This window comes from Melanotaenia boesemani, chromosome 2 (genome assembly GCF_017639745.1).
Source record: "Melanotaenia boesemani isolate fMelBoe1 chromosome 2, fMelBoe1.pri, whole genome shotgun sequence".
Classification (NCBI taxonomy): Eukaryota; Metazoa; Chordata; class Actinopteri; order Atheriniformes; family Melanotaeniidae; genus Melanotaenia; species Melanotaenia boesemani.
In genome coordinates this window covers 24,972,708-24,993,230 of record NC_055683.1, presented here as the reverse complement: position 1 = coordinate 24,993,230, position 20,523 = coordinate 24,972,708, and the positions used below count along the sequence as shown (strand labels likewise).

General features: G+C 36.0%; 1 protein-coding gene across 1 annotated transcript; it reads right to left on the bottom strand.

Annotated features, from left to right (window-relative positions):
* Positions 1-8,224: 8,224 nt before the first annotated feature.
* Positions 8,225-18,798, bottom strand: LOC121652197 (nuclear GTPase SLIP-GC-like). Its single transcript, XM_042004838.1, has 18 exons — positions 18,788-18,798; positions 18,594-18,668; positions 18,315-18,408; positions 17,583-17,799; positions 17,307-17,459; positions 15,651-15,857; positions 15,398-15,573; positions 13,130-13,223; positions 12,301-12,388; positions 12,047-12,168; positions 11,650-11,820; positions 11,417-11,571; positions 10,674-10,791; positions 10,354-10,462; positions 10,122-10,255; positions 9,914-9,995; positions 9,566-9,635; positions 8,225-9,453 (listed from the first exon to the last, which is right to left on the bottom strand). The coding sequence occupies exons 3-18, from the start codon at positions 18,401-18,403 to the stop codon at positions 9,318-9,320; spliced, it is 2,121 nt and encodes a 706-aa protein (XP_041860772.1). The 5' UTR covers positions 18,404-18,408; positions 18,594-18,668; positions 18,788-18,798; the 3' UTR covers positions 8,225-9,317.
* Between the last annotated feature and the right edge of the window lie 1,725 nt (positions 18,799-20,523).

Here is a 20,523-nt window from a genome sequence, read left to right as displayed (position 1 = left end):
GAGAAATATTCACAATATGCACAATAACTTCCATCCATGCACCTTCAGTGTTTCATTATCCAGATTTCTGGCCTAATTTCTCTAACCTTTCATTCTTAGCTTGACTGCACCTGCAGCCTCCGCTACCAGGAGTTAAGGGGTTAACATCTCGTTTCCAGGTGTAACGTCAGATGTGCAACTAAACATGTGGTATCCACAGAAAGTCCAGAATCTTGGCTACCAGCTCAGCAAAATCATTTCTATGACCACCAAACACAGTTAAGACAACACACTATTAAAAGAGCAGCTACACAAAGTCTGAAAAATATGTAAACACAGATGATGTCTCCCCATGAACACAGACAAACATCTCCTCTACTGAAAGCTCACATCTCAGATTCCACAGCTGGAAGTTTCATCTCGCTATGACCAAGATTCACCGAACCAGAGGCAGAAGAAGACCCCATTTATGCTATACGCTTATAAAAGTCAGAAAACATGTCTAATTTGCTGTCTCGCCTAATTTAAAAACACATTTATTAAAATAAATAAATAAATTAAAAGTTTGTCATTGTCTTTTGGGAGCAGTTTCCCATCCAAAAATCACGATTTTCTGCCATCTGCATGAGTTTTGACAAAGAGAAACGTCGGTTCTTCTTCTTTTTAAGTTCCAGCCAGAAAACGTCTCTTGATGTTAATGAACCTGCTCTCTCCTGCTTACATCAGACACACCGCTGCAGCGTTAATTAATCATTGAGTTAAAGCACAATTAATGCGTTAATGTGTCCAGCCCTAATTTTTTTTATTCTTTTGTAATTTTTCAAACATTTCAATATTCTCTATATTTTTGCACCATGGGCTGGAGAGAAATGTCTTTTTTCCTAAAAAGAACATTAAACATCTGCAGCTCTAAAACGCTGCTGCTAGAGTTTTAACCAGGACTAACAGATCTATACACATCACACAAGTTTTGAAATCTTTACAGCAGGGCGATAATTTAAAAAATTTTTAAAACCCTTTAGACTGTTTACAAATCCCAGAATGGTTTAGGCAAAGAATTTATCTGTGATATGTTCAGAGAATATAAACCTAGCAGAGCTCTTAGATCCAAAGACTCTGATCAACTAGTCCAGACCAGAGTCCAGACTAAACATGGAGAAGCAGCATTTAGCTGTTATGCTGTAAACAACTGGAACAAACTGCTGGTGGAGATTAAATTTTCACCAAATGTAGACGTTTTTAAATCCGGGTCAAAAACATTTCTTCTTTCATGTGGCTGTGCATGAAATCTGCATGGTAACGTTTTAACTTATCTTGCTTTTAATCATTTTATTGTAATTTATGATTTTATTTTGATTTTTGTTATTTGTTGCTGCCTTTTATTTTTTCTTAATATCTGTAATGCTTTAATGTTTTATGTAAAGCACTTTAAATTGCCCTGTACATGTAATTTGCTATACAAATAAACTGTCTTGCCTTTTGATTCCTGTGTATGTACTCACATACTGTGGAAATAGACAATAAAAAGCTTGATTCTAGAAAAATTGAGCTAAATATGCTTTGGCATAATCAATTTCCTTCAGGAGTCACATAATTAGTTGAATAAGGTTCCCGTTTTTGTAATCTAAGTGTTACATGACCACAGTAAATGTGTCCATGTAATTACAGAGTCGGCATCGCCACTAATCGAGAGGCGCCTCCAAGCAGAGCCAGTTTTTAATTTGGGAATGTGAGCAAGTAGTAGGAGAGTAGGACGACAATGAGTATGAGAAAAATCTTTTATTTTGGTCCCCCTTTTCTTTAATCCAGCTGTTTTTATTTGAATTTAAACACAGATGGACAATAAAAGTGGGTCAAATTAAAGATTTTTCTTTTTGTCTACGTGGGCCCTTACACTGATTGCAACGTCTGGCACTTGCCCACGTGCCCATATAAAAAACTGTCTCTGCTTGGGGGTGGTTCTTGATTAGTGGTGTTGCTGACTCTGTCATTACAGGTACACATTTACTGTGATCTGGGAATTTGGTCCTTAGCAACATTCATTTACATTACAGGTGTTAATGCTAAAAATGTATTAAATATGCCAAGGACTGGGGAAATTTTTGCAAGCCCTGTTTGCAAACCTTTATGAACCATCAGCTATCTTGGAAATGACAGTAACTAAAGTTGTTGATACATTATTAGTACAGCTTAATGTATGTTTATTATATAAGTTAGGACTACCAGCCAAAACAGAAGTACTGTCCTCGTCTGCCAACACAACCTTTATATTAAACTTCCTCTGCAGCAAGCGGATGTGGGTGTGCCCACTTCCCTAACGTGACTTGGAAATAACTGATAGTCTGGAAAACTAGTTGTTAGGAATTACAGATTTTTCTTAACTTTTTTATTTAGTTATTTTATTTTCTTTTATCTTGTGTGCCCTTACACGGATTGTGCCCTGGGTTCTTTCCTACATTGCCAACATCAAAAACCATCTCTCATTATATGTACAATGTTGTGAATAACTACATACTAACACGAATGTGTGAAACATTATTTAATCCTAACTAATGTAACTAGATACAAGGTGGAGAGAGATCATACTAAGGTCTTAATTAGTGTCCATCTGTCTGAATTAGGTGTTTACATAGGGTAAAAGGCCTGAGAGTGGTGACTAAGCAGAGCTGGGGCTCAGCCTCTAACCTGACCCTCTGATGTGGAACACAGTGGCAACATCCAAGAGGCCCAGTTATAATTGCAAGTGTTACAACAAATTTTGCTCAGATTCTTGAGTCCAAGCACATTAGACTTTCTTTTCCATGCTTCCTGCAATGTTTGACATATGACAAATGTTCTTTCATTTGTTCCCTTCTTTTGTCTGCTCACCTTGTCTCATGCTCTCACTGAATACATGTCAAGGGGTGTTGTATGGATCCAAGGAGTGAAGCTTGCGGAGAATGATAAAGAACAGTTTATTGAATGTGCAGAGGAGATTGCAGGGTTTGCTGAACGGACGGGCTGGAGCGGGCAGACAGGACTTTCCGGGATGCAGGCGAGGTACGGACAGGTTCTTGGGAGAGAGATGTCAACAGGTTAGTATCAGTTAGACACGACAGAATCAGATAACGTGCACGACTGGTTACCACGATGAGTAGTATAATCCAGCGATGACTGGATGTCCGTGTGGTGGTTATATGGAGGTGAGGTGATGATCTGATGTCCTTCAGCTGCGCCGTCCTAACAGCGGTGTCAATTGGCGGTCCGAATATGGTCAACAGGAAGCACTGATTGTAGATGAGCATGGGCCATGACAATACAGCCGTGTCCATAATCTGTCATCGACAGCATGAAAACAAAACTAAAAGACATTTTTAAAATATTACATTTATGGTTGAGCTTTGACCTGCTGTTGACCTTAAAAGTATATATTTGAAGATGCTGTAAAGTTTCAGATTTCTGTGAATTGGTAACAGGTTGTTCAAGCAGACATTTACCTGTCAGTTTCTTTAACAGGCATCTCAGCTACCAGTATTTTACTGTTAATATATGACCAGTTGCAGTGTGAAGAAATAAATTGATCAAACATTAGTCTGATGGTTTAAAACACAGTGTGATGTATGATTATTTATTAGAAAAAAAACATGAACATGGTGGTTTTTTAATAAGGAATACTTTGATTTAGTGTGCACACAATAATAAATGCTTATGCTGCTGAAGGTGGAAAACACATTTTTCATTTTTTGGGTGCTGAATAAGATTAGCTGTCAGGGGACTGAATTTTATTCATGGATGATTTTGTTTCTTGCAAACTAATTAATTGGGGTCTAAGTAATTGGAGGAAAAGATTTAAAGGTAAAGTATTATAATGGTGGGACCAAGAGCAGAATTCAAGAAGTACCTACAACTGTTAAAGGTAAATAACCTGCAATATGAACTTATCAACAAGGAAGAACAAAACACAAATTAGGTTACTGAGGATTTTTCCAATACAGTAAGTTTTACGTCACATAATTACCAAGTCATACACACACTGTACTTCAAGTGTTTGCTTTAAAGTGTGGCATAACATAGTCTTGTATCTCCAGCATCTGCAGCATCATATAAAAGCAACAAACTTGTTGTTTACTGAGGTAAAGATAAATATTAGATTCACAGCCATTTAATGAGTGAAGGCAAACATTGCACGCAAGGGATTTTACAATTTCTTTACACTTCACAAATGCGGGCAATGAAGATTTTACTGTTCCAGTAAGTTTTACATCATTTTACAATAATGAAAAAAAATTATATAATTTTTATAATGTGGTCACATAATTACAGAATCATACACTGTACTTAAAGTGTTTGCTTTAAAGTTTGGCCTAACAAAGTCTTTTTTTTATCTCCAGCATCCACAGCATCATGAAGAAGTAACTTATTTGTTTGAGGTAAAGATGAGCATTAAAAAAAAAAAAAATAAATAAAAAACACACACACTTGTTTTTTGACGGCAATTTGGTGCCCCTTCCAACAGATGGTGCCCTGGGCGACCGCCTAAGGCCTGAACAAAGAACTGAGTAAATAATCTATTTACATAAATGTGCAGTGTGGTACATAAACTGTTGTGCCACATTCCACAATCAATGATTAGCTGTGCAAAAAAAAGAAAAAAAAAAAAAAAGAAAAAAAAGAAAAAAAAAACATTGGTATACTTTAAGTTACACTTTAATTCTGTTACCTTAACCAAGCTTACCTAATAACCCCTCTTTATCATTTATATGAACAACAGAAACTAAGTATTCACTCATGGTAGAAAAAGTATCTGTTATTGAACACTTATTAAAAGATGAGACAGGGATGATGTGCAGTGAGGAAGCCATGTCAGTGCTTTCTTTCTGATGCATCAGATGCCCTCAGCCAGCAGATGGAGCTCTTTCACCTGGTCAAAGGATTCAGAACAGTAATCCCTATCCCATCCCTAACTACTGGACTGTTCAGCTTTCAGAAACTGCACCTGTTTAGGTTCTACTACTCAATTCCACCTCTGCCTTCTGGGTGATCTTGTGTCTGCGCTTGGGGGTCCAGTTCACCTCTGCCTGAAAACCGCAACAAAGGATTAACTATGCAATTACAATAATAACTTCTATAACTTGTATAGACTTTCAGCTTTTCCCTTGGCCACTGAAAAAAGATTAAAAAACACATATTCACATGACAATGTCTTTTTCCAGTATCGGTCAACAGTTTGCATATTTCTTACACCATAAATTTCAATTGAACTTCTTTAAAAAGAACATGAGCTTGATACACAAAATCTTTACATTTGTGTTTTCTTCTAAATTCTTTACTTTTATGCTGACATAGGCAATGATACTTACTGATGTGAAGACTATAATGGGAAATGTTTGTGTCAGACTACGCAAACAAAACAACACAAAGCTCAATACTTTCCTGAAGTAAGTATTGCGTTTCCTGCACACCTGTTTCACACAAGTTTCACACAGTCGACCACTTCTTTTTATTATTATTATTATTATTATTATTATTGTTATTATTATTTATACACAGTAGTTTACTAAAATTAAACATGGCTTTTTAAAACATCTTTATATTTCAATACTGACCAGTAAGAGAGAGAATTTATACTACTTATGAGTTTAGTTTGATAACTTCTGTAGTAAACAACAGGCACGTGCAGTGATTAGTACAGTCAAGATTATGTCTAATAACAGAAAATGAATGAATGAAAAGTAATAAACATCAGTGTTTGGTACATAACCTAAAAAAGTAACAGCAGAAAAATAATCCACACTAATCTCAGGCTGCTGCCTCTGTCTTTTCCTCATGAGAGGTTCATGTGATGAATTAACAGTTTCTGATCATAGTAAACATTTCTCAAAACATTCTTTTTCTTTAAAAGTGATGTCTGTGATTCCAGTTTGAAACTCTTCCTAATTTTTATCTGGACTTACTGATGCTGCTTCTCTTGGTTGTTTACTCTCAGTCAGTCAAAATCACTTAGGCTATGTCAGGGGTGTCCAAAGTCGGTCCTCGAGGGCCGCGGTCCTGCAGGTTTTCAATGTTTCCTGCTATAACACACCTGACTCAAATGAAATGGATCCAACAGCCAATTATGTTTTGCACAATTACCCTTTAATTTGAGTCAGGTGGTTTTGGAGCAGGACCTTCAGGATTGTGGCGCTCGAGGACTGGGGTTAGACACCCCTGGGCTATGTGGTCATTTCTCTCTGTAAAACCCCCGGTTAGATGACAGTTGAATTATAATAACTAGTGATGTGTAGATCAATATTGAAATATCAAAACCTCAAATACAGGCTATTTATTTTGAATTGATTTTCATGTTAAAATATCAATATTTCCTAATTTGGGGTAAATACGTACTGTATCACTAGAGTTATGTGTTCATTTTTATGCAAAAACAACTACATTAAAAAAATCTGAATTTGCCATTATCTCGGTGAGAGAAGCTGATTTTTGGTGTCCAGGTGCTTTGTCATAGTAGTGAATCAAATCCACCTTAAAACCACTTTGTCCTCCATATTTATAAAGTTTGTGACAGTTTTCAGCCTTACATTTAGAGGATGGCAACAGGATGACCCCTTTGATAAATCATACAATTAACCACTAAGTCGTCCTCTCTGATATTCTGGTCAACAGTCTTTCTATCATCGTGTGCTCACCACCAAGAAAACAAAGAGAAGTTGTTTCATCTTTGTAATTTCTGATTGTGACCAGGGCAGGATGGAGGACGGCTGCCTTTATAATGGTTTTGTAAATTCATGATGTTTTTATACAAAGTATTATCGGGTCGGCATGGCTGATACTGGCTTGAACTTTACTTAGTATCAGATCAGAAAGAAAATCTGTGGTTTCACATGTCACTAATAGTAACACCTTTAAGTTTGCATATGACACCAAAGGTTATTCATCATGACATATGATGGAAAGGCCACAAGAAGCCTGACCACAATAAAAAAAAAAAAAAAAAAAAAAAAAGTGCACTTTGAAGTAGAGTACAAATACAGTGAATTACTCTATTAAATTAAGCTCTTCATGCACAGGTCTCCTGCTTTTGATACATTTTTCAGTGCTTGTCTGTTTTCCAATTTAATAAATTTTGTCTGAACTCATGACAGGACTTAAATCAGTGATTTGGAGACAGATAAGAGGGAGCTGGTTGGTGTCTTTGGCAGAACTGGAACTGGGAAAAGTTCTTTGATAAATGCTGTCATTGGGGAGAAGAAACTTTTGCCCACTGGAAGTGTCAGTGCATGTATCAGTCATGATTAAAGTTAGGTTAAGGTTAACATAACCTGAAGTATGAGGCGGACATTAAGTTCAAACCCTCCTTTCTCAGGAGGGTCATGTGATGCTGCTGTGGAGTGTCTTATATGTCTTGTTTTCGCAAAAGTTATTACTTTGCTTATTTGAAAAAACAAACAAACAAACAAACTACAACAACAACAACAACAAACAAGCATTTACACAACAGAGGAAAGAAAACTATCTTCAGGTGCTTTTCATGAGTTAATTAGAATCTGTGTTCAAGAGTGCAACATAACTTATTATACATCATTGTCTCAAAAGATTCCAAATCCTCACCTTGCGTTTTTAACAAAAAATTCACATTGTAGAGTGTTGTTAAATCTTTTTTTGCTTTAAGTTTAAGTAGTTTTATTGGCCCAAAAATCTTCCTGTTTAAATGAGAGGCCAGAATCAACCAAACGTTTGAGTTTGTCACAACGTGCACAACACATCATACCCATTGATGGTCCTCGCGGCCTACTTCCTTATTTCTATGACCTCTCTGATCCAATGATGCTTTCTGACTCTGGCTTCTTCCCAGTCCATGACGGGGTCCTGTCTTTTGCAATGGTCGGATATGGCTACTAATTTAGCCAATTGGTAGTAAAAGAAGTTTGTTATGAATGTTTATTAGCCTGTTGCTTCATTTCTACCTTTTCACGAAACAATTGTGTTTGGTGCTCTAGTCTTGCTGAAATAAGACAGAAACTGAAACCTTGGCACTTTTTTGATCAAGGTCTTTTAATTAAACAAATGATATATATCAACAATTACATAAGTAATAGTGTAAATTTCTTTGGTTTCTTTTCCCCTAAAACCTACCCTTAGATAACAATATAACCCTGGGTCAGCCAGGTTAAATAATAATAAAAAAAAAAGTAAAACGGAAGTGTGTGTGTGTGTGTGTGTGTGTGTGTGTGTGTGTGTGTTTTACTCCATTTATGGTCGTTTACCTTTTAGCAGGATGCCGAGGCTTTTTAGTTTTTTTCTGAAACTATTTCTGGTCCGCTTCTTTTACTAGCTTCCATACCTGCACGCTGCTGCTCTTTTGCCGGCATAAAATACCAAATGCTGCCTTGTTGTTGTTAGGCAACCGTGGGGAGTCGCATATGATTGGATAAGGAACCAGGAAGTAGGAAAGAGCAGCACATTGCACTGAAGTTATTCCAGCATGGAACTCTTATTTTAAAGGAAAAAAACTCGACAAAAACATTGTTGATGTAGAAAGACAGATTGTTTATAGGAAAGCTTCCTTTTATCCCTCGCAGCAAATGAGAAAATTTTAAAATAGTTTTACAGAAAAAATCCTAATTATTCATCCTTTAAGTGCATTTCTGAGCTCTTCTTTTATCACCGCAAATATGTCCTTTTTGATGGTTTGAAGAAGTTCAATTTTAGAGCTGCAATATCAGTGTCCCGCCTGTGACTCTGCTTCTTGCAGGGTGCAGAGCCAGTTGCTGATCGTGGGTCGCCATCCATACTCTCGCCCGAGGAGGCGCTGGGCCCCGTCTCCGTCTCTCCGGTGTACTTGTATTTCCTTTGTTTGGAAGCCATTTTTGCCTCAAATAAAACCATAAAGTAGCCTTTCAACTCTCCCTTGTTGCACAAAGCGAGACCTTGTACACTGAAAATAAATACTTTCTAAAACTTAATCAGCGGGAGCCCTCAGGGACATGTCCATTGCTGACTCACTAGCACACCCCCCTTAAAACTTTTTTAATGAGTATAATTATCACAGACAGGAACCACAAGAACTCAAGAAGTAAACAAACTTATTAAAATAATTCCTTTCCAGCAAAGCCACATTAAACTAAAATGGAAGTAAAATTGATTCAGCTGGCCCTGATTCTGGCCTTGTAGTTTAACCTGTATGATGAAACTACAAACAATCTTAGTTTGTATCCAACCAGCACCTCTCATTACATTATTATTTTACGTTTTTGCATTTTTTCAAAAGGAAATAATCTGCCACAACAAAAGAGAAAAAAAAGATGACTCCTCCCTAGTAAAGTATGTGTATATATGTATTAATATCTAGAAATAAAAACAAATTAAAAAATGTAAGACAAAATAACTGAGAACAGAACATTTAGCAAAGCAGCAAATAATCTATTACTTAACATTTGTCTACAAAATGTCAGGTCCTTGAACTTGTCCTGGATCGTCCTGATCGTGGATTCAGTGCATCTGTTGGACAGAACCACATCAGTGTTACTAAAAACACGTAACATTTGTCAAGTCAAAATGAGTCAATCAATAAATGTTTACATGTAAAGAAAAGTTTTACCCATTCCATTACATTTCCTCCTCTGAGATGCCTCCTAGTTGTTTGTAGTGATTCTTTACAATCGTAAGCTTGTCTGAAACATCTATAATACAAAGAGATATTTGTCAAATATCTACAGGGTCTTTAATGGTCTGCATGAATTATTTTACGTAGATATGCTCCTTTTCAGCTTAGTCACACAGTAGTTCATGAAAAAGTCACAAAACTTAATCTATTTATTTGTGTTGGTGGACACAGTTTTCCTTTACGTACACAGATAAGAATATAATTACATACTACCAGTCAGATGTTTGGACACACTTTCCCATTAAATAATAACAAAGTTTAATGGTTTACCATTAGATCAGACTGGTGCTTTACCTGGGATTGAGTTGTCATTGGTCTTCAGTGAGAGCTCAATTGATTCCTTCATTGTTTTCTCCAGAGTTTCCCAGATGTACCCCTATTTAAAAATCAAATATTAATCACTTATTATAGTGCAAAATGTAGTTTAAAGTAACTCCATCACATGTGAATTGTGGAGCTTAAAATGCTTTCAATTTGTAGTAAATTTACTAAAGTGAAATACCACCAAGTCTTCGAGCTTCTTCAACATAACTTGCTTAGCCTGGTCAAACATGATGTTCTTAGACTCAAACACATGTTTTCCAATCATGTCCTTCATGTTTTGCATCGAGCCCTTTCCTCTAAATTCTGCTGCTCCTAAAAAAGAAGTTACGATGTCTTTTTATGCAGAATCACAAATAAAGGTAAACGTGTGCTGTTATCATGACAGGATTTGCTGTGATTTCTTTTCTTACTCTTGTAGCAGTCTTGCATATTGTTTGCAATGGTCTCCGTCAGACTGTTGTAGATCTTTTTCTTGCGGTCGCGGATTTCTCTTTTCAGCTTTGTCTTGATTTTTTCTTCCTAAAAGAAATAATAAAAACCATGGTTTCTAAACGTGGTATTGTTACAGATTTGACCTGGAAAGCAGTAAATTAAGGTTCTTTCTATGCTACCTCCTCAGTATTAAAACATACATATCCTGTAAATACTAACAGCTTTGCATCAGCAGATATGCCAAATAAAACGTCAGTTTTAACACAATAAGCAGGTTGTTGCTTTTCCCATCCTTCACCTCTGTCTTCAGAAAGATGAGCTGCAGTTTGACACCATCGTACTCCTGAATCAGTCCCTCTGTGTCCAATGAAAATTTATTGATGACACCAAAGAATGGCCCGTCTTTTCCGTCATTTCTGAAGCATATTTAAAAATGTAAATATTTGTAGATTGGGAGAAATCACAGCAGAATAAACCACAGGTCTGTCTGAGGGAGGCAAAGTAAAACACAAAGACCTCCTGCATACTGTCTCACTTACTGCTGAATCTTTATAACATTTCACTTTGTGTGATCTTCATCGTGTGTAGAACATGGTCACGTATGTATGCTGTACATACATGTACATCTTATCAGTGTTTAAACTTTTGTCTGGTTCTGTACATGTACACACCAGATATCCAATTAACCAACCAGAGAACTAGATTGTAGTTCAAAATATAGGAAATATGTCAATGTAACAGTAATTTTTCAACATATCTTGAATCTGGTATATAATTCTCTGTTTAGATAACTGGATGATTAAATTTGAGTGTTATGTATAAATAGACAGGAAGATGGGAGACCATACAGCCCATCTGATGAAGGTCAGACAGACCAAAATGTTGCACATTTAGAATCATCAGTGATCAGGACATTATACTGCAGTTTAAATAACAAGAAAATAACACATCAACATGTTGATTATCCATAAAGATCAGATTGTTAGGATTCCTCAGAGTTTAAAGCTGAGCAAATCATTTTTTAGCTTCTTGAGATCTTACGGGAATGTCTTCCTGAATTCTTCATCGATGCTGTCAGTCAGGAATGATGCTAACTCCATGTTTAAGTTTATTTTTTTTCCTTTTTTGGTCTGATAAACTCCACCATTGTTGACCACACATGTCAGTATCCTATGTAATGCGCTGCCAGCCGTTCTCTGAATGAAAAAAAAAGGGGGGGCGATTTGAATTCCATAAATCAAAGCCTAGTTCCGTTTTTATAAATAATTACTTACCGGATTAATACACTTAAAGCTTTTTTCATATGAACTTTTTGAGGTTTCCACTCCTTCACAGAGGTGCGTTTCAAAAGCTCTGTAAGCTTTAATCATTTCTTCTTTAACTGGGCCAAGTTGATGTTTTATTTTGTTTTCAAGTTGTTCACAAACATCAGTTTTTTGACCATCCTGAAAAAAGTAGGTTTTCTTGGTCAGGAAATCTTCTATTAAATAATATTACATTATACTATTATGGCTAAACCTTTGTAAAAATTGTCAATTTCCTAATTACCAATAAAATGTTGAATATACATGTACAAAATCAACAATATGACAAGCCTAGGATTTCAGTCAATGTGAGTGCAATTAAAGGTAATTTATTATTTTCTGTAATTATCAGGGAGAACTATCTTACCGCTTCTCCACATCTGGCCCCTTGAATCAAGGAGAGAATCCCATGAGCTCCAGACACATAGTTTAATGTCTCCGAGTGACAGTCTTTGAGATTTTTCAGAAAGTCCTGAAGTTTGGGTATTTCTGTAAATATACAACACAAATACACAAATAAATGCAAATTCAAAAGTCAGACTCAAAATATTGATGAAAAAATCTTAAAAAACAGGACATGCTTGTTGAGCGTTTTCTGCAAACACCAAAGATCACACCTACCAGTTTCCTCTTTATTTAGATGTTTTTCTTTCAGAAACTCTTTGGAGCTCACCGTGAACACTTTGAAACTGTTGTCACCAAAGTGTTTCTAGGAAAACAACATTTTCATACATTTGTTGTAGACAATGTCTGGATGACAGTGTGTTTGTAAAATTTAAAACAAGAAGACTAAATTAGTGAGGCAACCAGCTGCTCATTTTTTTCAGTAAACTCAGGTTAGCCTGTGCATTGTGTTAACCCAAACTAAGAACATCAGTCAAAGTGGGAGATAAAAACAATGTAAATCAATCCAATGTCAAACCTAGCATATCTATCACCAATTTGCATTGATTCACACAATGCTACAGTATCGCTACACCATACCATACAGTTTATCAAGGACAAACCTGTAATAATTTAGTGATATATTCCTTTTGCTTTTGTAACAGAAGACCTGTGGTTTAAATACCAGTCTTAGTTTATCTGCAGCACTCTCAGGCTCAACATTACTACGTAATGTACTACGTGTACTACATGTCAAAAGTTTGGGTGCAATTCTCCTTTAAATCCTATGGGAAAATGTTTGAAACTTTTGACTTGTAGTGTACATGACAGTTGGCTAAGATTTGGCCTGGAACAACCAGATAAAATTGAAGCAGTTTATTAACATAACTTTAATGTTATTTGTGTTGAATGAGTAGATAAATAGAAACCCTAAGTTAGGAAAACCCATGTTTGCATTGTGACTGAGCTTCTTTACGTAGGCTGATGCAGGCCTTTGATTCACTCAAAAGTTGTGCAGCTGGTTGTCTTACTTCTCCCTCTTTAATACAGTAGTTTTTAATTATACCTTAATTGTCTGGAGCTTGTTGAATTCCTCTAACACTTCCTCCTTGGCTTCCATGTTTCTCTTAAATATGCAAGCGCGAATAGCGTCTGCTGAGCTACAAGAACAGATACAGAGTCTGCAAACCCTTCATAATTTTTTTATTGTAATATACAAGACTTAAAACATGATAAGGTTTTGTTTTTCGTTATGTAGAGCCGTTCTGGTGCTTCTCTATATCATGAGAAAATTTTAAAAACCTCAGAGGCCCCTCCCTCCAAATGTCACACTGACATGCACATCAAAAGCAATGCTGGAGTGGATAATCCAGAGGTTCAGGAAAAGTCACTGGTACACCGGTTAAACTGGGCTGGTATACCAGGGGAAGAAAGAAAGGAAGGAAGGAAGGAAGGAAGGAAGGAAGAAAGAAAGAAAGAAAGAAAGAAAGAAAGAAAGAAAGAAAGAAAGAAAGAAAGAAAGAAATAACTATACCACTCCTTGTAGCGATGTTTAAACAACAGACGTTACCTGCAATCCCATATTATGCAAAATTCACTTTCTAAAGGTTTTCTGACAGTCCTATGTGTCCTCATAGCCTGTGTATGAGGCCCAAGAATAAGAAAATTCTGTCTCCTCTCTCCTTGAAATTCTGTCTCCTCTCTCCTTGAAATTCTGGCTCCTCTCTCCTTGAAATTCTGTCTCCTCTCTCCTTGCCTAAGTTTGAGATCTTTCCCTTTGTGACCCCACAAAAGGAAATAACCACGGCCCCGGTAGTGGATACTGTGATTGATGCCTGCATTATAGTAATGATGGATGTTCTTAGAGGCCTTATTACTGTGAGTGCAGCCAGACAGCCAGTGGAGAAAGTCACGTAAGAAAAGTGAAGTGTGGATGCTAGAAAAGGGAGAGAAAAAAAAGCATAATGTGATAAAATGAAGTGAGGGGCAGCTTCTTATTAATTTCTTAAAGAAGAGAGGTGAGCAATACCTGAGCTAAAACAGTCTGAGCTGTCCTCCTTGTAGCAGAGAGTAAAGCATGTTACATACATTTGCATTGGTCTGAACATATCATTCTCCACAAGAAGCTTCGTTCGCAACGGAGCAGAGACAGCTGTGGTGGGTGTCTGTGTCTTTTTGTGCATTGAAGAGTTGATCAGGTTTTTTCATATTCAAGAGAAACTTTGTCCGTGGCAGGGCTGGTCTGTATTAATTTTTGTACTTTCTCACCATCTCAATCAGCTTTCAAAAAGACTACAAGCAGTCAAACAAGCCACATAGATCCTGAGAAATTATTATTTTCGTGAAATTCCCTGTGGTTTGTCTTAGTGCCGCTTCCTTTGTGTAGTTGAGTTGTTTTCTTTTTTATTTTAAAGTTTCTGTTGGTACTTTGAATACCTATTTGTATACCTTCTTTTACATTTTGTTGTTCCTGAGTGCTATATTTTATGATTAAACCTGCGCAAAATGAGACAAAATGATTCTTGTCTTGCTGCGGTGTGTGGGAAAATTTCAATTCGTTTCACCAAATCTGACTCCAAGGATTATTGAAAAGTTGGCAGCCCTGCTATTCTTTCACTGAGTTTCTGATTAAATATTCCTGTAATGGGACGATTTGTGCTTTTGAGAGGTGTAAAAGTAATGCTGGACTTTATTCTTTACCTGCTGATCCTCATCTGGAGACAGACAGCAGATAAAATTGTGGCAAGTTACAGCGGCACTTTCTGCAGCTTCCACAACCTGCCGCGAGTCTCCACAGCTTTCCACAGCTGCTGGAGCTGCTGACAGGCCAGTGTAACAGCGCAAACGGCTCAGACTGATATGGTTCAGGACCACCTTGTTCTTGTGTAGCTGATTCAGGAAAAGTCTTCCACCTCAAAGACCGCTCTGTGGTGTAGGTGCTTTGTGAATTTCGCTTTACATCTTGCCAGTGAGCTGAGCTGCTATTTTTCAATCATTTCTGCCTGCATATCCTGTCCCACCACTCTCTGCTCCCTAATCACACCAAACCTCCCACCCCAGCCCTTGCAGTTTCAGACATTTTTCAAATTCGTTAGTGGGTGGAGTCACTCAAAAAGTAGGGGATGTAGTTACAGTTTAATCAATCAATCAGTCTGTCTGTCTGTCTGTCTGTCTGTCTATCTATCTATCTAGTATAAAATATATGTTTACCTACCATATGTTTATCTGCCAACATTTTAAAATCATTGTAATTTTTTTATTAAACTCAATTTTTTATTCAAATATTGTATAATAGTTTTATTCAACTATACTTTTAAAATGATAATTAACTTACTGATCATCCAGATCTTCAATGTCATCAGACTTGGTGCAGATGAAGTGAATGTGCTGACACTTGCCACCATTTCCAATGAGACCGCTGACATTTTGCAGGATCTCCCAAGATTCTCTTTCTGATGCAGCACGATCAATACCAGCCACAATCCACACAGTAGAACAGCTTTCAACAATCTGAAAAAGTATAAAACTTATTGTAAATATTTTTGGTTTAGAAAGAAAAAATTAACAACATTCTGACTATATATTACCCCTTTCCACATTTCATCTCTGCTCTTGTTACGGCCACCATTTCCAGGTAGGTCTATGAGTGTGACATGCTGGAGAAGATCATTGTTTGGTACCCTGACAGTCACACACTTCACCTGAGGCCAGTACCTCCTCTTTACTTCTTTACTTTCTCCTTGTTTGGTGTTATTTCTTGTGTACATGACAAGTTTTGCAGTTAGCTCTTGAGCCTGTAAAAAATGCAAAAAACCAAAAAAAAAAAAAAAAACGACTTTTTCAAATAAATTAATTGAAAATATTTCAACTTATTGTGCAAATAAAAAACATGCTATACAATAACAAAAATCTGTATGATTCCAAGTATAGTGAATGTGCCGTCCTGACAACGATAAATGTGTATAAATATACCAACAAACTGGCAAACTAAGACACTAAGACAATATTTTAGCATGATTAGTGTCAAAAACACAATTCTAGAAAGAAAGAGTCTCTAGTTAGGGAACTAAGGAAAAGTTGTCTGTTTATAACCCAACAGAACACATTTTGATACAATTACAAGTCATTTACAGCAACAAATTCCTATGTCAAAGAACAGTTAAAAATGTGTGAAATATCCCAAAATATTCATGCAACAATGGATCCTCTATAATAAGCAGGACTGAGACAGTCATAAAAATCATATTAGAAAACCACAGTGAATTTAGCCTGGTGGCTATAAAAAACGCAAAGTTCATTACACTACATTTATTTTTGAATGGGAGCACCATTTCAAAGAATGCTTTTTCATTACCTTCATTCACTACCATTGTTGTCTGGTTAGATTTTGCTTTGATGACTTAAAATTCTCAAATCTAGTGGAGGAATTTAAGAAAGAAAAAAAAAAAGATGGGCCTTAGGGGAAAAAGAAAAAGGAAAAATTGAGCTCTAAACAGATTCTGGGAGTCTGGGAATGTTGATTTCATGCAAAGCAGCATACATAGAGAACACAAGATGGAGTCAGATCAGGCACCATGAGGCAGAGTAGGCGTGTTCTCTTTCAGGATGAAGCCTCACACAACAGCAGGACGCCAGATGACACAAAGAGCTGAGAGCAAGCTCAGCGCCCCAACAAGGGAGGGGCCAGTTCTCAACATGGCTACTCCCCAACTTCGTAGCCAATCGTCTGTAGTTAGTATCAAACGTCTTTGTCATATAGTTAGTATCCTTCATTTGAACAGAATCTATTTTCTGGGAGGTTGAGTGCAGAATAACAGCGCTGCTAACTGCAGAGACCGAGCAGAAAATGGTCCATGTTCCAGTTTTATTTTGAATCTTCATAAATAGCTTGAGAAAAGTAGTTTGTCTTCTTTTCGTAATACAAACACATTTTTTACAGTTCCAAGGCATAAAAGTGTGTTTTTTAATATGCGGTGGGACAGATGTTCTACATTTGACAATAATGGCTTGTAATAGACTGTGGAAAGATTTTAGAAGCTGATCCCACAGCTTAAGCATAAAAAACCCTAGACTGAAGATAGAATCCAGGATCTTTGCATATTTAAGACAGAGTATTATTATAATTATCAGCATAATAGTGTATATGTATTCTATATTTACTGCACATTGATGTACAGCATTGTGCTGCATAATGAGAGTAATTTAAGTTAGACTGGAGCTTAAATCTGTTATTAATGTCTTACTGAGTCGCATGACAAGGTCTTCTTCCTGGACTTGAGGAATTCTGAATTTTCTCTGAAGTATTTGTTGTCCATGACGTTTTCAGGTGTTTTCTCTTTCCACTCATCTCCATAAAGGCCTGACAGATTTATTGACCACAATTCATCTTTCCACTCCTGTAAAAAAAAAAAAAAAAAACAAGGGAGGGAGAAGATATAATGTAGTGTCATAATTTGAATAGTAAGAAGAATCTGTATTTTTCCAGAAGACAGAATAAACATATCCACAGTTAATTGTACCTCTGCTGTAATGAACTCAATGTCCGCCTCATACTTGTGGTTGTGCCTGTTAGCCTCTACTTTAATCATGACTGAGGTGCATGCACTGATACTTCCAGTGGGCAAAAGTTTCTTCTCCCCAATGACAGCATTTATCAAAGAACTCTTTCCTGCTCCAGTTCTGCCAAAGACACCAACCAGCTCCCTCTTATCTGTCTCCAAATCCATGATTTTAGTCCTGTGATGAGTTCAGACAAAATTGAATAATTTATTAACACACAAGCACTGAAAATATTTGCATTGATCTGATTATAGACTTTTATTTATCATTACTGAGAGACGTGCAGCAAAGTTTTTATTTAAGATGCTGTGAAAGATGGAAATTTGCTGAAACACATGCCTGCATTTAGTTCATCCTGTTCACACCTTGAAGTAAAAGTTGACTCCTGCTGTCACTGTATAATTCACATTAATGCAGTTACACCTACCTTTAAACTTTTAAACCTTTAAACTTTTAAACTTTTAAACCTTTAAACCTTTAAATGGGGCCAGTTACAGTTGTTTCACTGCTTACTACAGAAATGATCGTTTTAAACCCACAGGTATGAATTATATTTCTCACTGGTCATAATCTAGACAAAGAAATGTTTCAGACAGCCATGTTTCAGAGAACTGCTGTGGATAAGTTACAACAGAAATTGTTTTGCTCTACTGTGTAGAAACTTACATGAAATCAGTAAATACTAAACTTACTTCAGGAAAGCATTGAGCTTTGTGTTGTCTGGGTTGTGCAGACTTATGTCGACACTTCTCATTAGTGCCTTAACTTCAGAGAGTATCATTACTTCTGTCAGTGTCAAAGAAAAGAATAAAACATAACCACAAATGTAAAAAATTAATTGACATAAACACTATAGAACCAAAACGTTCTTTTTTCTTTTGTGTAACAGTGTAACAGAAATTCTCAAAAATATCATTGCATTGTTCTTCCTTTTAATAAGCTTGATGTTGTAATTATTTAAAAAACAAAACCTGATGCTTCACATCTCCGCTTAGCTGGTAGTTGACCTTCATTGGTCTCTCCATGAGAATCCCGCTTTCTATTTCCTTGTTGAAAAAAGACATAATAACATTTGTATTTTGTATCCAGGGTCTCTAAAAATGTTGACTTATATTTTTGAAAACTTACATAGCATCTAAAAAAGATAATATATTTGGTATCTCACCATTATCACTTGTAGATGGCCCAGCCTAAAAATTAACATAAATATCTGACTCTTTTATCTTTTGATCTATTCATGTAAAATATGCACAACATGATAGCTACACAGTTATTTGAGTTTATGTTCTTATAACATTTGTCTAAGTTACTCACGATGTTAGAGAGGATGGGAGAGTAAACTAACTTAAAAGTGATCATATTGACCATCCTTGTTTCTCAATCAACAACAGTCATCCAGTGAGACATTCCTCAGCCAAATATGTGTAAGTATAAAAACTACTGGCATGTTTTTCACTTATTAAATGTCTGAGAATCTCATAGTCATATTTACCTCAATGACTTCTTCATGATGCTGCAGATGCTGAAGATAAAAGACATTGCAATATAATTTTTAAGCAAACACTGAAAGTATAATTTAGATTTTTGTGGTTAAATAACTATATAATAACTAATTTATCATATTTCATTATTCATTTCATATTATATTTCATTGTAAAAATATGTAAAACTTACTGGAACAGAAAAATCCTCAGTGCCCGGATTTGTGTTTTGTTCTTCCTGCTGTCAAGAAAATAGATAGAAACAAACAAACAAACAAAACAAAAAAAAAAAAACAAAAAAAAAACAATGTCCATAAATGTCAAAATTTTCTAGAGTGCAATGTTTGCCAGTGAGATATTTTCATATTTGATGCCGTCATAATTTATACAGAAGTTGCATGGATCAAATGTGAAATGTAAAGAGATTATTTCATATTGCAGTTTATTTACCTTCAATAGGTTTAAGTTTCTCTTGAATATTGCTCTTGGTCCTAATATTGGGATTAAACAATCAATGTCTCGATCTTCAAGACAATAAAGACTTTTCTTGGTAATGCCTTGTTCTGTAATTACAAAAGCTTCATTAAATCTTTGACATGAAGAAATAATTTCATCTGATATTTAATATCTGATAAATGTGTAGCAAATATCTGGGGTCATATATTGATTTTCCTTGCTTAACTAAATTATAAATTGATCAGCACTTCTCCCAAAATAATTTGATGCATGAATGAACAGAGTTGCAGAGCAGAACAATTTGGCATTTTAATGTATTTATTGTTAAGTTTCAGAGTCAGACCACATAATGCCGTCCATGTAGTGGCTGTATTTGCCTGAAAGGAATCAGTAATAATACTTTACCTTTAAATCTTTCTATCCACTCACTTAGACCCCACTGATTTAGTTTGTCACAAACAAAATCATCCATGATTAAGATCAAGAACTGAAAGATAAAATGTGAACAAAAACATTACAGATATGATCAGTTAACTGTTAAATGAATGCAAATTGTATTAAATAAACAGATTTATGTTTTTTAAAATCTATACTAAAAGTTAAAACATCTTACCTTTATAAGAAGGTAATCTTTACCAAAACAGTAATTTGGTTCAAGAGAGCCGAAGTCAGCAGGCAGGCGTGAAGCTGTAAGAGAGAAGCAGAGAGAAGGCTAAATAAGAGCAGAACAGATGGGAGTGGTTACATTCAGTCCCACATATGAGCTTTCCTCCATTCATTATGTGTCTCCACCTCTCAGCAGCATATTTTTCTGTTGGTGGGCCAGTTCAGTTTAACAATGTTATTCTTACTTTGTACCGTGACAATAAAATAATGACATTGTGCAGAGATGTTTTTTGACTTGGGTGGGCAAGCATAAGGGTGCATAGGTGAAAAGTAAGAATTAAAAATCTATATAATTTCA